The sequence below is a fragment of the Acipenser ruthenus genome, chromosome 41, assembly GCF_902713425.1.
Source record: "Acipenser ruthenus chromosome 41, fAciRut3.2 maternal haplotype, whole genome shotgun sequence".
NCBI classification, from domain to species: Eukaryota; Metazoa; Chordata; class Actinopteri; order Acipenseriformes; family Acipenseridae; genus Acipenser; species Acipenser ruthenus.
This window is the reverse complement of record NC_081229.1, coordinates 2,143,196-2,162,283: the sequence shown is the minus strand read 5'-3', so window position 1 is coordinate 2,162,283 and position 19,088 is coordinate 2,143,196. Positions and strand designations below refer to the sequence as shown.

Here is a 19,088-nt window from a genome sequence, read left to right as displayed (position 1 = left end):
ACACACACAGGGCTCAGAGCCACACACACAGGGCTCAGAGACACACACACAGGGGTGAGAGCCACACACAGGGGTGAGAGCCACACACACAGGGGTCAGAGCCACACACACAGGGGTCAGAGCCACACACACAGGGGTCAGAGCCACACACACAGGGGTCAGAGCCACACACACAGGGGTCAGAGCCACACACACAGGGCTCAGAGCCACACACAGGGGTGAGAGCCACACACACAGGGGTGAGAGCCACACACACAGGGGTGAGAGCCACACACACAGGGGTCAGAGCCACACACACAGGGGTCAGAGCCACACACACAGGGGTCAGAGCCACACACAGGGCTCAGAGCCACACACACAGAGCTCAGAGCCACACACACAGGGCTCAGAGACACACACACAGGGCTCAGAGACACACACACAGGGGTGAGAGACACACACACAGGGGTGAGAGACACACACACAGGGCTCAGAGCCACACACACAGGGGTGAGAGACACACACACAGGGGTGAGAGACACACACACAGGGGCGAGAACCATCCTTCAGATGAGACGTCAAACAAACAAGGTCCTACTGGAAGTGACTCTGCATCAACTCCAACCACAAGTACATTGAATTCCAAACGCATCTCACCAGTCCCAGTGCGAGCGAGCCCGGGTGCGGCCAGCAGTGCTGCCGGGCTGTCACTGCAGAGAGAGAGACACGGAGAGAGAGAGACACGGAGAGAGAGAGACACGGAGAGCTGCTTCTTACCACGCGGGCCTGGCGGGCTGCATTGCGGGCTTCCTGCTTCCTGCTGACGGGCGCTGCGGAGTAGACGGTGGGGGCCGCCTGGATCACAGTGGGGCTCATCTTAGGAGGAGCCTGCATCACCGGCCTGGACACAGGAACCATGTGACTCATACCACCCCCCTGGGGAGAGAGGGGGGGTCATTAGTCAGCAGGTGGAGCTTTTTGGGGGGGGTAAACCTCGTTATAACTTGGCCAAGACAGTTTACCTAGACAATGCTGTTTCGGAGGGATCGGTCCCGGACTTCTTTCGAGGGAATCGGAATATTTTAAAAGAGACGTTTTAAGAATTGCCAGCGATTGGTCGAGGGTTTTCGTTTTTGAAGCCGATTTTTAAAAAAAAAATAAATCTATGAACAAAAACAGTGACTGTTTATTCAAGTCATTTGAAGACAAGAACGCTCTGCAGTTCTGATCAGTGATGACGTTCTGGAACTGATTTTAAAGAGAGATGGGAATTAAAAGAACAGGAAATGAGCCCAACCCTGGTCAGCAGTGTTCAAAGTACTTACCGGCGACATTGGTCCCATATTCCCCATGTTGCCCATATTCCCCATATTCCCCATGTTGCCCATATTCCCCATGTTGCCCATATTCCCCATGTTGCCCATATGCCCCATGTGATGCTGTGGCGGTCCAGGCATGGGGGGTCTCATCATCATGGGGGGAGGCGGAGGGGGTCTGGGCATGGGGGGGGCCACCATGGACTGAGGGGGGGGGCCACGCATCATCGGCATTCTGTGCCCGCCTGCAGAGAGAGCGGGAGGGTAACGAGACGGGTCTGATAACTATGCAGATCTGCAGGAGGCTGGTTCTCCCTGCAGCTGCGCTTCTCTCTGCTGAAGTGAATGTCGGAAAACTAGATCTGACATCTGCTTTTTTTTTTTTTTACTTACAGAAAAACACTAAAAAAGAGACTCACATGCACTATACAGAGTTGTCTATTTGACATTTTAGGCAAAATATGTAATTAGTATAACTAATCAAATTAGACTTCTATAGGATAGATAGGCTTCCAGTAGACCCTTCTGTTTCGTAGTTTCTTTGATTACATGACATTTCAATAAAAAAATATAAATTATGTTCACATTGTTTTCTTCCCCCAATCCTAAAATTCTAGGTGAACTTTTTGGCTATAGCTTTGTCTGTCTAACTCTTCACCAGGGATGGCAATAAGGCTCCCGTTGCACAGCAGTTTGATCCAGTCCTGGTATTACTAAGAGTTTAGTAAGACACTTGTTACCTAGACGCTGGCGCTAATCAGGCTCATTTTAAAACCTGGAACGGGTGAAACTGCTGTGCAATAGGAGTCTTATTTCCATCCCTGATTATTCACACACAGACAACACGCTGACAAAGACGTCCTCTGATTTCATAAGCAAAGTTTTTCAGTCGGACGGAGGAACACGGCTGAACAGGAAGCAGTACCTGGTCTCTGGAGGATGTGCGGCACGAACGCTGGCCTCATGACGGAAGGAAGCTGGGGAGGGACAGCTGGGAGACAAGGACACAGTCAGGGTTCAAGCACTGAACAAAACAGGGTTAACATTTAACACAAGAGGGGCCGACTGCACCACCCTCTGCTATTATTATTATGAATGAGTCGTTTAGCACTTTTATCCAAAGCGACTTCCAGAGTCTAGGGGGGTGAACTCTGCTTCATCAACAACTGCTGCTGCTGCAGAGTCGCTTCCAATAGGAGCTCGTTTGTTTTACGCCTCACCCGAAGGTGCTGAAAAGCAAGTGACACGTTAACGAGGAATGCCCGTACCAAGTTTTATTACATGAGCGATTCTCAAGAGAAGGTTATAAAAAAGTGTGCAATTGTACAGCCCTCTACGCTATATCCCAGCCACCACTGACATGGATGGGTTGGAGGAGAATAATTCTTGAAATGCAGTAACTACAATTTCTTTCCCCCCCTCCCATGTCTGGGCCGTGCTCAAAAACATTTTTAAGTTCTAATGCAGGCAAGACAAAATGTCACCAGAAAAGTACCGGGCTGCATACAAAGCGAAGTCAATTAAATGAACTGTTTGTTTGTCTCAAAATCCAGAACTCATGGAAAAGGTATTTTGTACACCTCTGATTTATCAACTTGATAGATTTTTTCGTAGACCCACCTGGCCCTACGAAAGCGCCGGGGGGCGGCACCACGAACGCAGCGGCTCTGGCTTCCAGGCTCTGCTGGACCTGCAGGGGAGAGAGCGAGAGAGGACACTGGGTCAGAACACGCAGGAAAGCTCCCTGCTTCACAGACGAGGCCGGCCTCTTCGTAAACAACTCCGCTGCCTCCTCCCAAACACAAAACGACCTCTCCTTCAGTCACTGTATCACGTTACCTTTCCTAGCCAGCTATCTAATTTACAATGCATGCTTTTGCAAAGTGACGGCTGGGCAACTTCTCAAACTCCATAGAGTTCAAAACACAAACGGTTTTCAAATTTCAATTATTAAGAGTCTAGTTTGCATTCTGAAAGCACAGGTTTTTCCCTCACAAAGAACAGCCAGTTTCCATCAGCTGCTGAGACTGACTCACTCAGCTGCTGAGACTGACTCACTCAGCCACTCGCTCTCACCTGTCTATAGGTGTTGGTTCCTATAATGGCCCGGATCACGGGTTCCGTTGGCATGGCGACGGCTACGGGCCCTGTCTCTGTCTCCTCCTCTTCCTCTTCCTCTTCCTCCTCCTCCTCCTCCACCTCCACCTCGTCTGTGACTGGGGGCCCCGAGACTGGCGCGCCCAGCACCTCCTGCTCAAACCTGGGGGGAGAGAGAGGCGCTGCAGGGTAAGGCTCTAGGATCAGGAATGTACCAGACAGCTTCCCCAAAGCAGGGATGGAAGTAATCCTCCTATTGCACAGCAGTGTCACCCATTCCAGGTTTCAATACCAGCTTGATTAGCCCACAGTGTATAGCTAACAAAATCAAGTGTGTCTGATTAAACTCGCAGTTAAACCAGGAACGGATCAGACTGCTATGCAACGGGAGTCTTATTTCCATCCCCTGCGATGTGATATTATCATCACGGGCTTGTCACTGTAGACTCCCGTTATGCGCTGGCCCTTGGGGTGACTGTAGTTGTATTGACAAAGGTGGGTCTCAGTAAATGAAACTGGAATACTCACAGAGCCATCTCAGCCTCCATCTCCTTCAAACGGTCCTCTCCTGTCTTGACCGCCATCTTTGCTGTAGTCTGTAAGAGTAAACAACGATGCTTGAATAGCGAATGTAATGGGATGTTATTGCAATGCAAATCTGGGGTGTTAAAAGCATGGAGCTCCTAGGTGGTTTCCCCAAGCTTCATGACTCAGATAGTGGTTTTTTTTTTATTCTGTATCTACACACTGTTTGACTATGAAGCTCAGAACGCATTCCTCCTCACAGTCACATCACCTGAGCCCCCGTGGAAGTTATTTTGAATGCAGCTCTGTTCGGTGAGTGTTTTTTAAATTTCAGTTTTCAACTTGTTACTTACATATCTGATGCTTTGCTGGCGATTCTGATAATGTTGACAACTTCTCTTTACATCGCGATACTAATAAACCTGCGCAAGATATTAATTCTCTGGTCTGAACGGCATTTCATTTATATTCTTAAAGCTGAAAAGGTTTAAACGATGAACGAAAATAAAAATCTAAAACAGCACAGCATTTTACTAAACATTTAAACTAAAATGTCCCGTTTAAAGGTAGATTTAGTAGACTACATTTTTAAATTTATCTCTACAAACAAAAGCACTGAAAGTTATCGGTTTAGACTAGTTTCTAAATATGTGGCTAGAAATGTAACACGTTTTGTTTTAATTAGAAGTGCTGTTTTTATATAAGGTTACTCAATTACGGTGCAAATATTTAGGCCTATTTTGGTATATATATATTTCAAAATATATACTTTCGCTCTTCAGTTAATTTCGGCTGACACGCAAAACCGAGGTTCTAGTGGAAGTGACTGGAGCAGATGAGATTCATAATTCACGACCAAGTCTCTCCACTTTCATGATATCTGTATGCTCATATTTATCGATATGTAGCTTCTTTTTTAGCACGATTCACACAGAACTAAAAAACAGACTTCGAGATCTGGTCAAAGCCGAGGACGTTAGTCTCTTTGGATAAAAGCGTTTGTTAAATTACTAACATATCCACAAATAGGGTCATTATTATTATTATTATTATTATTATTATTATTATTATTATTTATTTATTTATTTCTTAGCAGACGCCCTTATCCAGGCCGACTTACAATCGTAAGCAAATACATTTCAAGTGTTACAGTACAAGTAATACAGTAAGAGCAAGATAAATACAATGACTTTGTCATAGTTCATTATTCGTTAATAAACAATAAAAAAATAAGCTAAATGTAAAAGCAAGATCTCTTTTAGTAGTGAAAACTGCGGTCAGTAATACTGTCAATATGCCAGCCACAGAAAACACATGATAATGTACCCCCGCATTGTGATATACAGTAGTATTAATTAATCATTAACACATTCAGTGCCACTGCCTAATTTGAGGAATGGCTACTTTAGAATTTGATGGTAATTTTGTCGTATTTGAATTTTCTCTTTAACTATATTCTTACGAGAACTTATTCAAATTGTGTTTGCTGCAAATGGTATCTGTGTGGAAACTGTATACGCTATACTTTCCTGCTAAATTTGCAGTGTGGGAGCTCTTTAATTTACGTGCTAAACGAGAATATATATGTAGATTCCATCATAACAAAAAACGTAAACGACTCATTAACTTCCTCACCCGGCAGACGCCTCCTGTGTGACCCCGATCTGCTGAAAGAACCCGGTTTTGTTTGTTTAATCTCGTTAAATCTTCAGACTCGCACCTTCCACAAAACAAGCAGCGTCCACTAAACACCGGACGCGCTCTGAAACCGTCATCAACGCGTTAGACGGAAAGAGGTTTGTTTCTGTTTCCGGTAACGTGGTGCTCTGGGAGCTTGTGTTTTATGATTGCGCGCTGATGGCTGATTCTGTGTTTTCAGTTCAAATGTTCGTATAGGGAAATGAAGGAATACTGATAAATACTCTGCGAGATTGGGAGAATGCGCTTAGTTATATTCTCAAACAGCGGTTACATACATGACAAAAGTCCCTGTATATAGTCGCCAAGTAATAGAAACTTCATAATGATGATGAATGTGGGCATATTGGTAATAATGTCGAAACAGTGGAGCGTTTTCGAGAGTAGTCGGGCGGGGTTACGGATTTGGTGAAAAAGCTTCTTTCTTTTAGTACATGTGTTTAAACTGTGTACATTGCTTACATTCCGTACGGTGCGCGTAGAGAAAGCAGGTGGGAATGTGTGTGTGTCTGTGTGTGTCTGTGTGTGTGTGTGTGTGTGTGTGTGTGTGTGTGTGTGTGTGTGTGTACATACACAAAGGAAGACGATTCGAAAGATTGATATATTAAAATGGTGCTAAATAAAATAGACGTAAAGCATTCTATTGAGAGAGACCAATAGGCATACTAGAAAAATAATAATAATTATAAATGCGCTAGCAAATGGTAACTCCCCTGGAAAAGATGGTTCCTCTTTCGAGTTTTTCAAAAATGCCCCAGTTTTGCCAGAAACTTCTTATAAACTCCCATGAGATGGTATGAAGTCAGCATTGCTAGTAAAAAACACACCATTGTAAGCGGCTAAGAGGCATTTTCTTTAAGGTGATTTTTCTTTAAAATATTCTGAAAAAGTTTCCAGTAACACTGTGTGTGTGTGTGTGTGTGTGTGTGTACACACACACACACACACACATACATACATACATCCATACACGTGTGTCTCAGACTCTAAACGAATCAGACCGAATGTGTATCTTTTTCATAACATACAGAATACTATGGGCATAGCTGAGTGATATGCAGTGCCTAGTTGAGCCTCCCAGTCTGTTCAGGAGCCTTCTGTCAGAGCTTCCACGCCCGCCTTGAGGACAATAGCAGAAACTCTGATGATTTATTCTATTCGATGCAAATATCAGGACCTTGAAGTTACTGAAATAAGCTTTGAGGCTTTAAGGGAACTGTATGGTATCAGAGCACAAATACACAGTGCCTTTTATTTTATTTTTTTAATAGTTCATTTTTTTTTTCTTAAAGTTTAAGGAGGGTATGTTTTAATGTTTTGCAAGATGTATTAAATGCATATCAAGCAACAGAATCAGTTCATGTAACTGAACAGCACGTATCACATGTTTTGCATCACATATTTTCCACAGCCTCCAGTTTTGCTGTCTGCTCGTCAGCTAACGCCTCAAAGCCGCTCACGCTCAGAGCCAGGCGGAAAAGTATCACAAACAGCGGGGGTAAAAAAAAATGCATTTAGGGGCCCCCTCTCCAGAATAATAAAAACAGAGTGCCTATCGTACAGGCTTCATTTTTGCAAAGATGTCAACCAGGACAGCAAAAACAAGTTGTTGTTGTTTTTTTTTTTTACCAATGATTTTTCAGTTGCGCCACCGATAGTTTCTATTCTCTTTTTGAGCTGGTAAAAAAATACCTGTTTAGTTTTTCGTTCCACTTATTACTCGTTGGGACTCCCCCCACACACTTTACAAAAAAATATATATTTTTAAATTTACTTAGAAAATTTGACAGTGTACTTACTGCAGTTTTTATTTCTTTATTTCTTTATTTTGTAGTCTTTTCCTTCCGTTTTTGACATCCAGATTTGAGTTTCTTTTTATTTGGAGGTTCCAGGGGCTCACAAGGTTTCATTTTTGATGGTTTAAAATCGTAGGATTAGGCGTTATGATAGTGAGGTTCGACAAAAACGCTTCTCAAATGAAAGTCTTGATTGTTTGAAAGCAAATTAATATAATGAATGTCGAGGTCAGCCAATAGCTTTCGGCTTTACAAAGCCCTGTGGATGACGGAAGCCAATCGGGAATGAGAAGAGGCGGGACTAAGGAACAGGAGGCAAACAGGAAAAAAGGAGGGAGATCTGAAAAGCTTCACGGCACTGCGCGTGTTTTTTGTCTGGGTGCTGTCGCAGGCCCTGGCTATTGTTTTTCTGTTTGCTTAGTTGTTGTGACGATAGATCTTAAGAACATAAGAAAGTTTACAAACGAGAGGAGGCCATTCGGCCCATTTTGCTCGTTTGTAGCTTATTGATCCCAGAATCTCATCAAGCAGATTCTTGAAGGATCCCAGGGTGTCAGCTTCAACAACATTACTGGGGAGTTGGTTATTATTATTATTCGTTTATTTAGCAGACGCCTTTATCCAAGACGACTTACAGAGACTAGGGTGTGTGAACTATGCATCAGCTGCAGAGTCACTTACAACTACGTCTCACCCAAAAGACGGAGCGCAAGGAGGTTAAGTGACTTGCTCAGGGTCACACAATGAGTCAGTGGCTGAGGGGGATTTGAACCGGGGACCTTCTGGTTACAAGCCCCTTTTCTTTAACCACTGGACCACCCAGCCTCTTCCAGCCCCTCGCGATTTGTCATTCAACAACATTATGTTAATGTCGGGCTAGTCCCTGCACTCTCGACGTATCGAAGCATGAACACTTACCTTGAAGCCTTTTAACTTCTCACAGAAACTGCCATGTGGGGGCGCCCCTGGCGATCTTGACGCCACATTAATTTTCCCACATCATGACATTTACTGATGTAAAAGGTCAGCTGTGACACGAGTGTTAAACTCATTGAGGGCGTGGGAAGGCTAAACCTCACGGGGTAACTATATATCTTATTTTTACAACGAAAAAATAATAATCTAGCAGTTTCTGAATGCATATACAATGGGAAAATAACAAGAGTTGATTATGAAAAAAAAAATAAGCTTCTGACTTCATGCTGTAATGGTCTAACTGATTCTAGAGACGTTATACATCTAATAAATACAAATACATTTGACATAATAAAAGGTAACAATAAAATAAACTCACACTGCTTTGACTGAGCCATGACTCTTGAATGAAGCAGCCAGGAAGTGGATGGCAGCACATGGAGAGCAGGATGATAATCTTCCAAAAAATTATATATCACCTCTACTGGTTGTTTACTTCTGTTTTATTAGTTATATAAACATGTAAAACACTTGAAGAAAGTATGAAGCAAGAAAAAACAGAGAGGCATAGACTTTGGCAACTGTTGTGACCAGCGGGCTTTTAATGGGGACTTTTCCAATAGCAGTATCACGTGGAATGTGCCCTAAGGGACGGACTCCATGTAGTTTTGTATCGTGAGGTCAGTTGTGTGCGACAGCTGGTCGTTATTAAAATATCTTGGCACATTTTGTATCGGGCTTTTAAACTAAAACACAATGATCACGTTGCAGGTGCGCTGGAATCGAAGGTCTTGCTCTGTCTCTATCCTATGAACAAGCTGCTGTTCATACACGTTTGGCTGCATGGTAAGTTACTGAAAACAAAACAAAAAAAGTTACATTTTATTTTTATTTCTGACAAGCTTGCCCCAGAACTACAGAGTACAGGTAAAGTGGAAAATAATTAGCTGTGAAACATGGTGCGACTATACCATTATTATTATTATTATTATTATTATTATTATTATTATTATTATTATTATTATTATTATTATTATTATTATTATTATTATTATTATTATTAATTTAGCTATACTATGATCTTCTGTTTTGATTTTTTCTCAAAACCTGTTCAAGTACACATATACATCAATGGCTGCTGTTTTTCGTTCCAGTCTGTGTTGCAGTTACAGTGCCCCGGTCTCCAGTGACGTCACCTCCCGGCAGTGATGTCACTCTCAGCTGCTCTTTCTCCTATAAAGCGGGGGCTGATCTCACCAGAGTGGTGGTTACCTGGCAACGCCCTCCTGCCGATCATGTCGTCCACAGTTTCTATTACGGTCAGGACCAGCTGGCTCTGCAGAATGAAACCTACAGGAATCGGACCCAGCTGTTCCCAGAGCAGCTCAGTGTGGGGAACGCCTCCCTCAGACTGAAACAGGTGCGGGGGGAGGATGAGGGCTGGTACACCTGCTCTGTCACCAACCAAGTGGAGAGCACCAAGGGAGACGTGCAGCTCATAGTGGCAGGTGAGTGTAGTCTTACTGAGAGAGCTGCAACACTCCAGTTCTGCAATGCATTCACACTCCCTGCCACTTGGGTTTTGTAAAATAGAGAATGACTAGACATGACATTTACAGCAAAGTCACTTTGGAGTGCTGAGGTTATTTATTTATTTATCATACAGTAATTGAATTAGTCACTGGCTCATTTCCGTTGATTTGGAAAACATGATTTTAAAATGCTGTTGTTGTTTCTGTTCCCAGCTGAATTCAGCGAGCCTCAGCTGGTCGTTACTGACAGTCCGGACAGTCCAGACAAGGCTCTCCTGAGCTGCATCTCCACAGGATACCCCAGCGCTTCAGTGCAGTGGCTGAATGAGACAGGATGTGACATCACAGAGAGCAGCAGGACTAGCCAATCCCTGGCCAGGGATGGGCTGGTGGAAATCACAAGTCACATTCTAGTGTCCAGGGATGCTAATTATACCTGTGTTCTTACCCACAGCCGACTGAACCAAACCCTCATGAAGACGATCACCTTAACAAAGAAGGGTAAGAATATGACATGACTGGCTCATCACTTCAAACCTGAGCCACTAACTCCATTTGTAATGGAGACGTGACTTGCTGTAAAAGTTTTTGATGTCTGTTTTTCACTTGTGGGCTTTTTAAAATGAAGCTATCCCACACAACAGAAGGGGGACTGGATTATAGTAATTACAGGGCACTTAACCCCACCTGTCCCCCAGCATCTCTTTATAGACACATCGACTTTCTGCTTTTCTCAATCCCTGTACAGAAGCGTTGGGTTGAAGAAGCATTCCTGATGTTGATCCTCATTTTGGTTTTTTTCTAATCCACAGGTTATCCGGACAGGCATCGCATTGTTTCATGGGTTGTCTTGACAGTGGTAGGGGTAGCAACAGTGATCATTGCAATCTGTCTGCTTTTCAAGCGCCGCTGTATGCCAGCACACCAACAGAGCCAATAGAATATGCCCTGTCTGATTTAACGGGTTCCAGGGGTCCATCAGATGTGTAAAAGTATCACATCTCAGGGAGTTGTTCTCGTACATTGCAGTTGCTTTATTAACAGCTGGGCAGTATTGAGCAATACCGGACCGCTCAAGGGTGTAATGCAGCCCTGACGCCACAGGCACCTTATCGTCCCTGGAAGGTGCGGTATTTCCCAATAACGCCCAACCTGTCGGGTCGCTTAGAAAATGGGCAACTGGTTACGAAAAAAAAAGACAGAAACAGATTTTATGGTTTAAAACTTGAACATTCAGAGGCTCAAGGATATCTATCCAGTTGAAAAGGCACTTAAACTGGTACTTTTTATTTCGTGGTCATCTATTGAAAGTTAAAGGACCCCCCCCCCCCCCCCCCCCCCCCCTGCCAAGGATACTAGCCAATGAGATGCCAGGAAATAAAAAAAAAAATGAATGATGTCTAAAACACCAAAGCACGGTACAGCACCTGGAAATGTACTAAATAGTATTCCAAAAACTGTTCTTGCTGTGCTTTCTCAGACCTAAAGTATTTTTTCATGTTTTTATTTTTTGTATTGCCCCGTGTGTGTTAACCCGTGACAGAATCAACAACAAGAAAGCGTGCTCTCAAACACAAACTGGCTTTGGACTTTGGCGTAAAAAAATCGTAATTCTATGAATTGCTTGCTTTCTTGTTTTCTTTCATTTAACACGGTTAACTGATTTTTAAACCAGCATGTTCTATATTCAACACATCTATAAATAAAGAAGCCACTCCACTGGACTGGAAAATTGGCAATGTCTGAACTATATTTAAAAAGAGAGATCAATTTCACCCTGGGAACTACAGACCTATAAGCTTAAATTCAATTGTATATAAAATCATAGAAACTATAATAAGGAGCAAAATATAAAGAATATTTATATAATAACAATATTATAGGGGACAGCCAACGTGGCTTCAGGAAGGGTAGATCTTGTTTAGATTTATTAGATTTGTTTCAGTGGATGAAGGTCTAAAGTCAACTTGACAAGTTATATAGCCGAGAGAGTTGAATTCAAAGCTAGAGAAGGTATGGTGACCCATTGGAACAGGCTGCCGGACAGCGTTGTTGAAGCAGAGACTCTCGGATCCTTCATGAATAGACTGGATGCTGTCATGAACAATCCTGTATCACCTCTCTGTGACCATAATGAGACCTTTAGCTAGCCATCTGGAGGAAGGGCGGCCACTAATTTAAAAGAACTGAATTTAATATATTTTTTTAATGTTTTGTAAAAAAAAAATCTCAATTTCTATGCAACAACCGTAATTTTCAAATGTAAAATAATACCTGTAAAAGATTTTTGTTTTTACTGAAATGAATACTTCAATGTATTTCACCTTTTTTTCCCTCTATACTGTAAGAAACATTAAAATGTAATGCATTTGACTTTAAAAATACGTTTTGTTTATAAATGAACTGTTAAGTGCGGGTAAAATGAACTGTTTCTACCTTTATTTGTAAATTTACGGTGTTCTACATTTGTGGCTGTTGCCTCCATAGAATCAAAAAATCTTAATCTTGAAAGTTCGTCTTAGTATCTCAAAAATATTGACTTTCAATCTCATAATTATGATTCTAGTTTTGTTGTTAATCAAAGAAAACCTCCTGCATAGTACTTAAGGCTATTATTATTATTATTATTATTATTATTATTATAGACTCGGTGGACCTTGTGTGCTGCAATATGTAAACAGGCGCAAAGGACGCTGGGACTATGATGAGGTTTTTTGGAAAAGGATTTCCTGAGTAAAGCGTGGAGACGTTTCATAACCAAATGCAATATCAGAGCTCATGTTTAAATGCAACACCAGAGCTCATGTTTAAATGCAATACCAGAGCTCATGTTTAAATGCAATACCAGAGCTCATGTTTAAATGCAATACCAGAGCTCATGTTTAAATGCAATACCAGAGCTCATGTTTAAATGCAATACCAGAGCTCATGTTTAAATGCAATAGCAGAGCTCATGTTTAAATGCAATACCAGAGCTCATGTTTAAATGCAATACCAGAGCTCATGTTTAAATGCAATACCAGAGATCATGTTTAAATGCAATACCAGAGCTCATGTTTAAATGCAATACCAGAGCTCATGTTTAAATGCAATACCAGAGCTCATGTTTAAATGCAATACCAGAGCTCATGTTTAAATGCAATACCAGAGCTCATGTTTAAATGCAATACCAGAGCTCATGTTTAAATGCAATACCAGAGATCATGTTTAAATGCAATACCAGAGCTCATGTTTAAATGCAATACCAGAGCTCATGTTTAAATGCAATGCCAGAGCTCATGTTTAAATGCAATGCCAGAGCTCATGTTTAAATGCAATACCAGAGCTCATGTTTAAATGCAATACCAGAGCTCATGTTTAAATGCAATACCAGAGATCATGTTTAAATGCAATACCAGAGCTCATGTTTAAATGCAATACCAGAGCTCATGTTTAAATGCAATACCAGAGCTCATGTTTAAATGCAATACCAGAGCTCATGTTTAAATGCAATACCAGAGATCATGTTTAAATGCAATACCAGAGCTCATGTTTAAATGCAATACCAGAGCTCATGTTTAAATGCAATACCAGAGATCATGTTTAAATGCAATACCAGAGCTCATGTTTAAATGCAATACCAGAGCTCATGTTTAAATGCAATACCAGAGCTCATGTTTAAATGCAATACCAGAGCTCATGTTTAAATGCAATACCAGAGATCATGTTTAAATGCAATACCAGAGCTCATGTTTAAATGCAATACCAGAGCTCATGTTTAAATGCAATACCAGAGATCATGTTTAAATGCAATACCAGAGCTCATGTTTAAATGCAATACCAGAGCTCATGTTTAAATGCAATACCAGAGCTCATGTTTAAATGCAATACCAGAGATCATGTTTAAATGCAATACCAGAGCTCATGTTTAAATGCAATACCAGAGCTCATGTTTAAATGCAATACCAGAGCTCATGTTTAAATGCAATACCAGAGCTCATGTTTAAATGCAATACCAGAGATCATGTTTAAATGCAATGCCAGAGATCATGTTTAAATGCAATACCAGAGATCATGTTTAAATGCAATACCAGAGCTCATGTTTAAATGCAATACCAGAGCTCATGTTTAAATGCAATACCAGAGCTCATGTTTAAATGCAATACCAGAGATCATGTTTAAATGCAATACAAGAGATCATGTTTAAATGCAATACCAGAGATCATGTTTAAATGCAATACCAGAGCTCATGTTTAAATGCAATACCAGAGCTCATGTTTAAATGCAATACCAGAGATCATGTTTAAATGCAATACCAGAGCTCATGTTTAAATGCAATGCCAGAGCTCATGTTTAAATGCAATACCAGAGCTCATGTTTAAAACGACAATACGTATCTGCTATGTACTTCTTTCTAAACTGCGTATCTGAGACCCATGCAGCTAAGACTGATGGAATCATCTTGTCAGCTACTCTCTGTAACAGCACATCACGTCGGCAAGGAAGACAATCACATGGGGGGTGACAAATTATTGTAATGCGTTTCTTTTGAGTATTACTTTAATTTAGAAGTCTTTCAGAAAGTTTTCCGAAAAAAGTTTTTCGTCTTTGAGAACAGGGTGCGGAGTTTGTGAAACACGAAGGAGAGGAGGCTGCGTCTCTGGTGTGAGTGGCTGTTACAGAGGCTCCCGGTACAGCACTGCTTCCCTCCTCCGACCCTGTCCTTCAGCACGGGATCCTCTGCGCTCACACACACGGGGTCCCAGAAGCACAGCCCCTGATCCGCCACTCCTCCTTCCCGACGGACCCTGCAGGAGGAGAATTCAAGACTAACCCATCCAATTACAACACGAAAAAAGAAACGACAATTAAGAACATGAAGCCACTTTTTTTCAGAACCGCGGCTTGAAACCTGGTTCCAGGAGCTAAGCTTGCCTTGCACCCAACTCGCCTTACAGGTCTCGGTTGAGCAGCACCGCTCGTCTATGTAATACCCCTCGTGTTTATTTCCCCGTTTCTGTACATCCTCAGGATTTGTATTTTTAGAGCACCACCTTGCTTTCCAACGCTAAGAAAAGACATTCCGGCGTCGGGTTGCGTGAGTGGTGCGCTAAGCTGACATCTCGTTTTTATTCTCGGTGTCACAGCACTGGGTTGCTATTTTTAGCTGCGGCTGAAGTACTGTCTTTGGAGTTTGGAGTATGTGTCAGTCTGAAATATTTCCGCTTCAGTTCCGATTTGGAGGACTGCACATTTTAAAGTTTTATTTTGAACTATTGTGTTTGCCATAGACAAACCGGATGTAATAAGGGGGAGAGGGTTACACTGTGGACCTATGCTTTTGTGTTGGATAAACTCCGCTGTGTTCCGCTAAAGAAAATAAAGAAACCATTCATTACAAATACCTACATTACACGAGTTTGCTAGAGAACATGTAGCCGGTATCCTTTCTTACAAATACAGGTTGACCGGATAGATTATTATTATTATTATTATTATTATTATTATTATTATTATTATTATTATTATTATTATTATTTATTTCTTAGCAGACGCCCTTATCCAGGGCGATTTACAGTCGTTAGCGTGTTTCTGTGCTTGTAACACCCGCTCCAATCAGAACACGAGCTGTAACTTGATAATTCTGAATTAATATGTATTAGTGTTTCCGGGAGGCGTGCCCACGAACGCACCTGTCATGACCGCTCACGTCGGCTTTTTCTATTGGCTGCAAGATCCAAAGCGGCGAATTCAAATGTAGCACAGGGACCTGCAGACATCCATTCATACAGTACATCATCAGAGAAGAGGTTGTGGAGGCGGCTGCTTGTGCGGTTTATAACAGAAGAGTACTCAGGAAGTAAGGATCGTGCATATTTTAAGTTTGAGAGAGAGGGGGGTACTGTTTACTATATATATAAATATGTGTGTGTTTTCTTTGTCTATATATTTTAGTCGGTTGTGCCATGCATGTGCTTTGGCAACACAATTATTTTTATTGTCATGCCAATTTCTATATGAAATTTGTACTAACGAACGACATCGTTGTAATTTATTTTTAACGTGATATTAGTTTTGTGCGGCAGATGGTCCTCATTATATATACAGTGTGTGTTATTTTAAGATTTAACTTAAATCTCGTATTTTTTCCTCCGATTTATAAATGTTGTGAAAATAAATATTTGTTTTTTAATGTGTACATTCAGATATAATTTATAAACCTATTTAGCAACTTTTCAACATTTAAATGTTAAATCTTTATTTTAAAAATATTATATAATATATATTGTTAAATCTTTATTTTGAGAATCAAGATTTAGCGTTCGCAAATAAATCTTGATTTTGTGAACTTAAATATTTAAGTAAATCTTAAATCTCTTAACTAGATTTAACATATATAATTTGTGTATATTAAAAAATATTTTAAACACGTATATCACCCCCAACAGAGGAAGGACATCCTGCATGTTTCACTAAACACAATTATTAAATTGCAGGTGTGCTGAAAATTCCTGTCTCCAGGCTATGAAAAGGCTGCTATTCCTACAAGTTTACCTGCATAGTAAGTTACTGAAACAAATACACTTACATTGTATTTTAATTTCTGACACGTTTGCCCCAGAACTACAGGGTACAGATTAAAGTGAAAAATGATTGTGAGACAGTGTCTCCCGGCAGTCCGAAACTCGCTGTCTAATCCGACTCTTATCCCCAATGTTGTTTCCACCTTCTCTGCTGTTTTGCGACGGGTGGAATGGGTGCAATTTACATAAATGTGGCTTCGACAACTATTGTTAGTATTTAAATGAGAAACCTAAATAGAGAAGATACATTTAATAGAACCAAATAATAATGCAAGTACATCAGGACTCAGAAAAAAAGTACAATTAGGAGAACTCCTTTTAATATATATTGTATTAAATTATACTTTTGGTTATGCAGGATATTTTATACCAAAAAGAAACATAAGTACATTCATAAATGAATACATAGAAATACATGCATGCATAGATGTTGAAAAAATATATATACACTGAGGATGGAAGGTGCCCACTTGAAGACCCCAGACCCTACTTCGCTCAATCCAGACGGTTGTCATGCTGATGCGCTGGGGAGGCCGCACTGTGGTTGATCCCCGGAGCCAGCATCGCAGCCGTTGTGTGTGCTGATGCGCCAGGGAGGCAATAAGCTGATCCCTGGAGCCAGCATTACACTTCAGCCATCAACACCAGACAGAAGGATATCTGCATCATCAGATGGAAGGAAACGCAAATGGATGGAGACGCAGATGGATCACATTAGTTTACTGTGAAGCTGCGTCTTAGTTGGTGCGCATGTTGGCGAGAGCCGAGTTCAAATCAGCATGAGAGTTTGAACATCTACTCTCATGTAATGGGAATCATAATAATTTTTTTAAAAAAAGTAAATTTAACGGTCAAATGACTGGCAGCACATATCTTAAAAATAACTGGTGTGATCGCATAAACGGATTTACAGCAAATAGACGATCACACTGTATAAACTGATTTACAGAAAGTAACCGTAAGTCAATGCACACGGTCACACAGTCACACTGTACAAATGACAGTAATTTGTTTTCTATACATTTTACAATACCATAAAAATGAGAGTTTGATATTTTATCAGACTACAAGTCTTAAAATTAAGAGACTTTCTGCACAAGTTAGCAGTTTCAATGCTCTTCGATGAACTGAAACAGCCGCGCTGCAAGCACTGAACTCGGCAGAGGAGGGAGACGCAGACACGGGAAAGGGGGTAGCCCACTCTGGGTCCTGACTCCCAGGACAGGGGGGGGGGGACCACACACACAGCATGAGGAAAACACATAGAGTGAGGAGACACAAAGGACATGCAAGTTTACAAATAACACTGTTAAAGTACAACTACCGATTAGAGGAGAAACCTCAAAATGGAGCGAAGTAACCAGTGGAGAACCACAGGGATCAGTATTAGGTCCTCTGCTCTTCCTAATCTACATTAATGACTTAGATTCTAGTATAGTAAGCAAACTTGTTAAATTTGCAGACGACACAAAAATAGGAGGAGTGGCAAACACTGTTGCAGCAGCAAAGGTCATTCAAAATGATCTAGACAGCATTCAGAACTGGGCAGACACATGGCAAATGACATTTAATAGAGAAAAGTGTAAAGTATTGCATGCAGGCAATAAAAATGTGCATTATAAATATCATCTGGGAGATAGTGAAATTGAAGATGGAATCTATGAAAAAGACCTGACTCAGAAATGTCTTCATCTAGACAATGTGGGGAAACTATATAAAAAAAAGGCCAACAAGATGCTCGGATATCTTGTGAGAAGTGCTGAATTTAAATCAAGGGAAGTAATGTTAAAACTCTACAATGCATTAGTAAGTTAAAGCCCTGAAACAAAAGCTTTGATATTCAGGGCCACGATTACCTGAATAGACACCTGCTTGGCCCTACAGAAAACCGAGTGCTACGAGTACATGGATAAAGCTACCATATTGCATTTGTCTTTCTTTGCCACACATTGTTTTCATAAAGTGCAACCGGATTCATGAAACTATAACTGAATACAGAACATACATTTACAAAATCACATTAAAATGAGCTCTAACTTTACATGCTTTATTGTACTCTCTGTCCAGATGTACAGCAGAAAAGGGTTTCATTTTATGATGGAAACAGCGTTCAGGATAAGAGTCGGGTTGAAACAAACGGAGCCAGCGAGTTTCAACCTACACCGTGAACTTCTGTTGTGATTTGATATATATATATATATATATATCTATCTAAAGGTTTTTCACACTGGCATTTACAGGACCTGTTCAGGTACACATTTACATCAATGGCTGCTGCTGTTTTTTGTTCCAGTCTGTGTTGCAGTTACAGTGCCCCGGTCTCCAGTGACGTCACCTCCCGGCAGTGATGTCACTCTCGACTGCTCTTTCTCCTATAAAGAGGGGGCTGATCTCACCAGAGTGGTGGTTACCTGGCAACGCCGTGACTATCGGGTGGTCCACAGTTTCTATTACGGTCAGGACCAGCTGGCTCTGCAGAATGAAACCTACAGGAGTCGGACCCAGCTGTTCCCAGAGCAGCTCAGTGTGGGGAACGCCTCCCTCAGACTGAAACAGGTGCGGGGGGAGGATGAGGGCTGGTACACCTGCGCTGTCACCAACCAAGTGGAGAGCACCCAGGGAGACGTGCGACTCATAGTGGCAGGTTAGTGTCGTCTTACTGAGAGA

General features: G+C 41.5%; 3 protein-coding genes across 4 annotated transcripts in view; 2 read left to right on the top strand and 1 right to left on the bottom strand.

Annotated features, from left to right (window-relative positions):
* The window catches only part of LOC131709105 (RNA-binding protein 42-like), an 8,675-nt gene extending 2,926 nt beyond the window's left edge, over positions 1 to 5,749 (bottom strand). Inside the window, exons 1-7 of the mRNA XM_059011010.1 lie at positions 5,553 to 5,749; positions 3,921 to 3,988; positions 3,372 to 3,555; positions 2,916 to 2,985; positions 2,221 to 2,286; positions 1,305 to 1,540; positions 757 to 915 (exon numbers count right to left, since the gene is read on the bottom strand). Coding sequence (XP_058866993.1) covers positions 757 to 915; positions 1,305 to 1,540; positions 2,221 to 2,286; positions 2,916 to 2,985; positions 3,372 to 3,555; positions 3,921 to 3,976 — 771 coding nt within the window. The 5' untranslated portion in view covers positions 3,977 to 3,988; positions 5,553 to 5,749. The remainder of the gene's footprint in view (positions 1 to 756; positions 916 to 1,304; positions 1,541 to 2,220; positions 2,287 to 2,915; positions 2,986 to 3,371; positions 3,556 to 3,920; positions 3,989 to 5,552) is intronic.
* Positions 5,750 to 9,103: 3,354 nt separating this feature from the next.
* Positions 9,104 to 11,146, top strand: LOC117968505 (CD276 antigen-like). The gene is made up of 4 exons (XM_059010711.1): positions 9,104 to 9,172; positions 9,481 to 9,834; positions 10,072 to 10,359; positions 10,671 to 11,146. Exons 1-4 carry the CDS (start codon positions 9,136 to 9,138, stop codon positions 10,796 to 10,798), a joined length of 807 nt encoding a protein of 268 aa, XP_058866694.1. The 5' UTR covers positions 9,104 to 9,135; the 3' UTR covers positions 10,799 to 11,146.
* A 4,240-nt stretch (positions 11,147 to 15,386) lies between these two features.
* The window catches only part of LOC117964928 (CD276 antigen-like), an 83,464-nt gene continuing 79,762 nt past the window's right edge, over positions 15,387 to 19,088 (top strand). The window contains exons 1-3 of one of the 2 annotated variants that reach the window (XM_034909731.2): positions 15,387 to 15,697; positions 16,335 to 16,399; positions 18,715 to 19,065. In XM_034909731.2, the coding sequence (XP_034765622.2) occupies positions 16,363 to 16,399; positions 18,715 to 19,065 (388 nt within the window). In that variant the 5' untranslated portion in view covers positions 15,387 to 15,697; positions 16,335 to 16,362. Of the gene's footprint in view, positions 15,698 to 16,334; positions 16,400 to 18,714; positions 19,066 to 19,088 lie in introns of those variants that run through there. The other variant, XM_059010708.1, reaches the window with a different exon arrangement.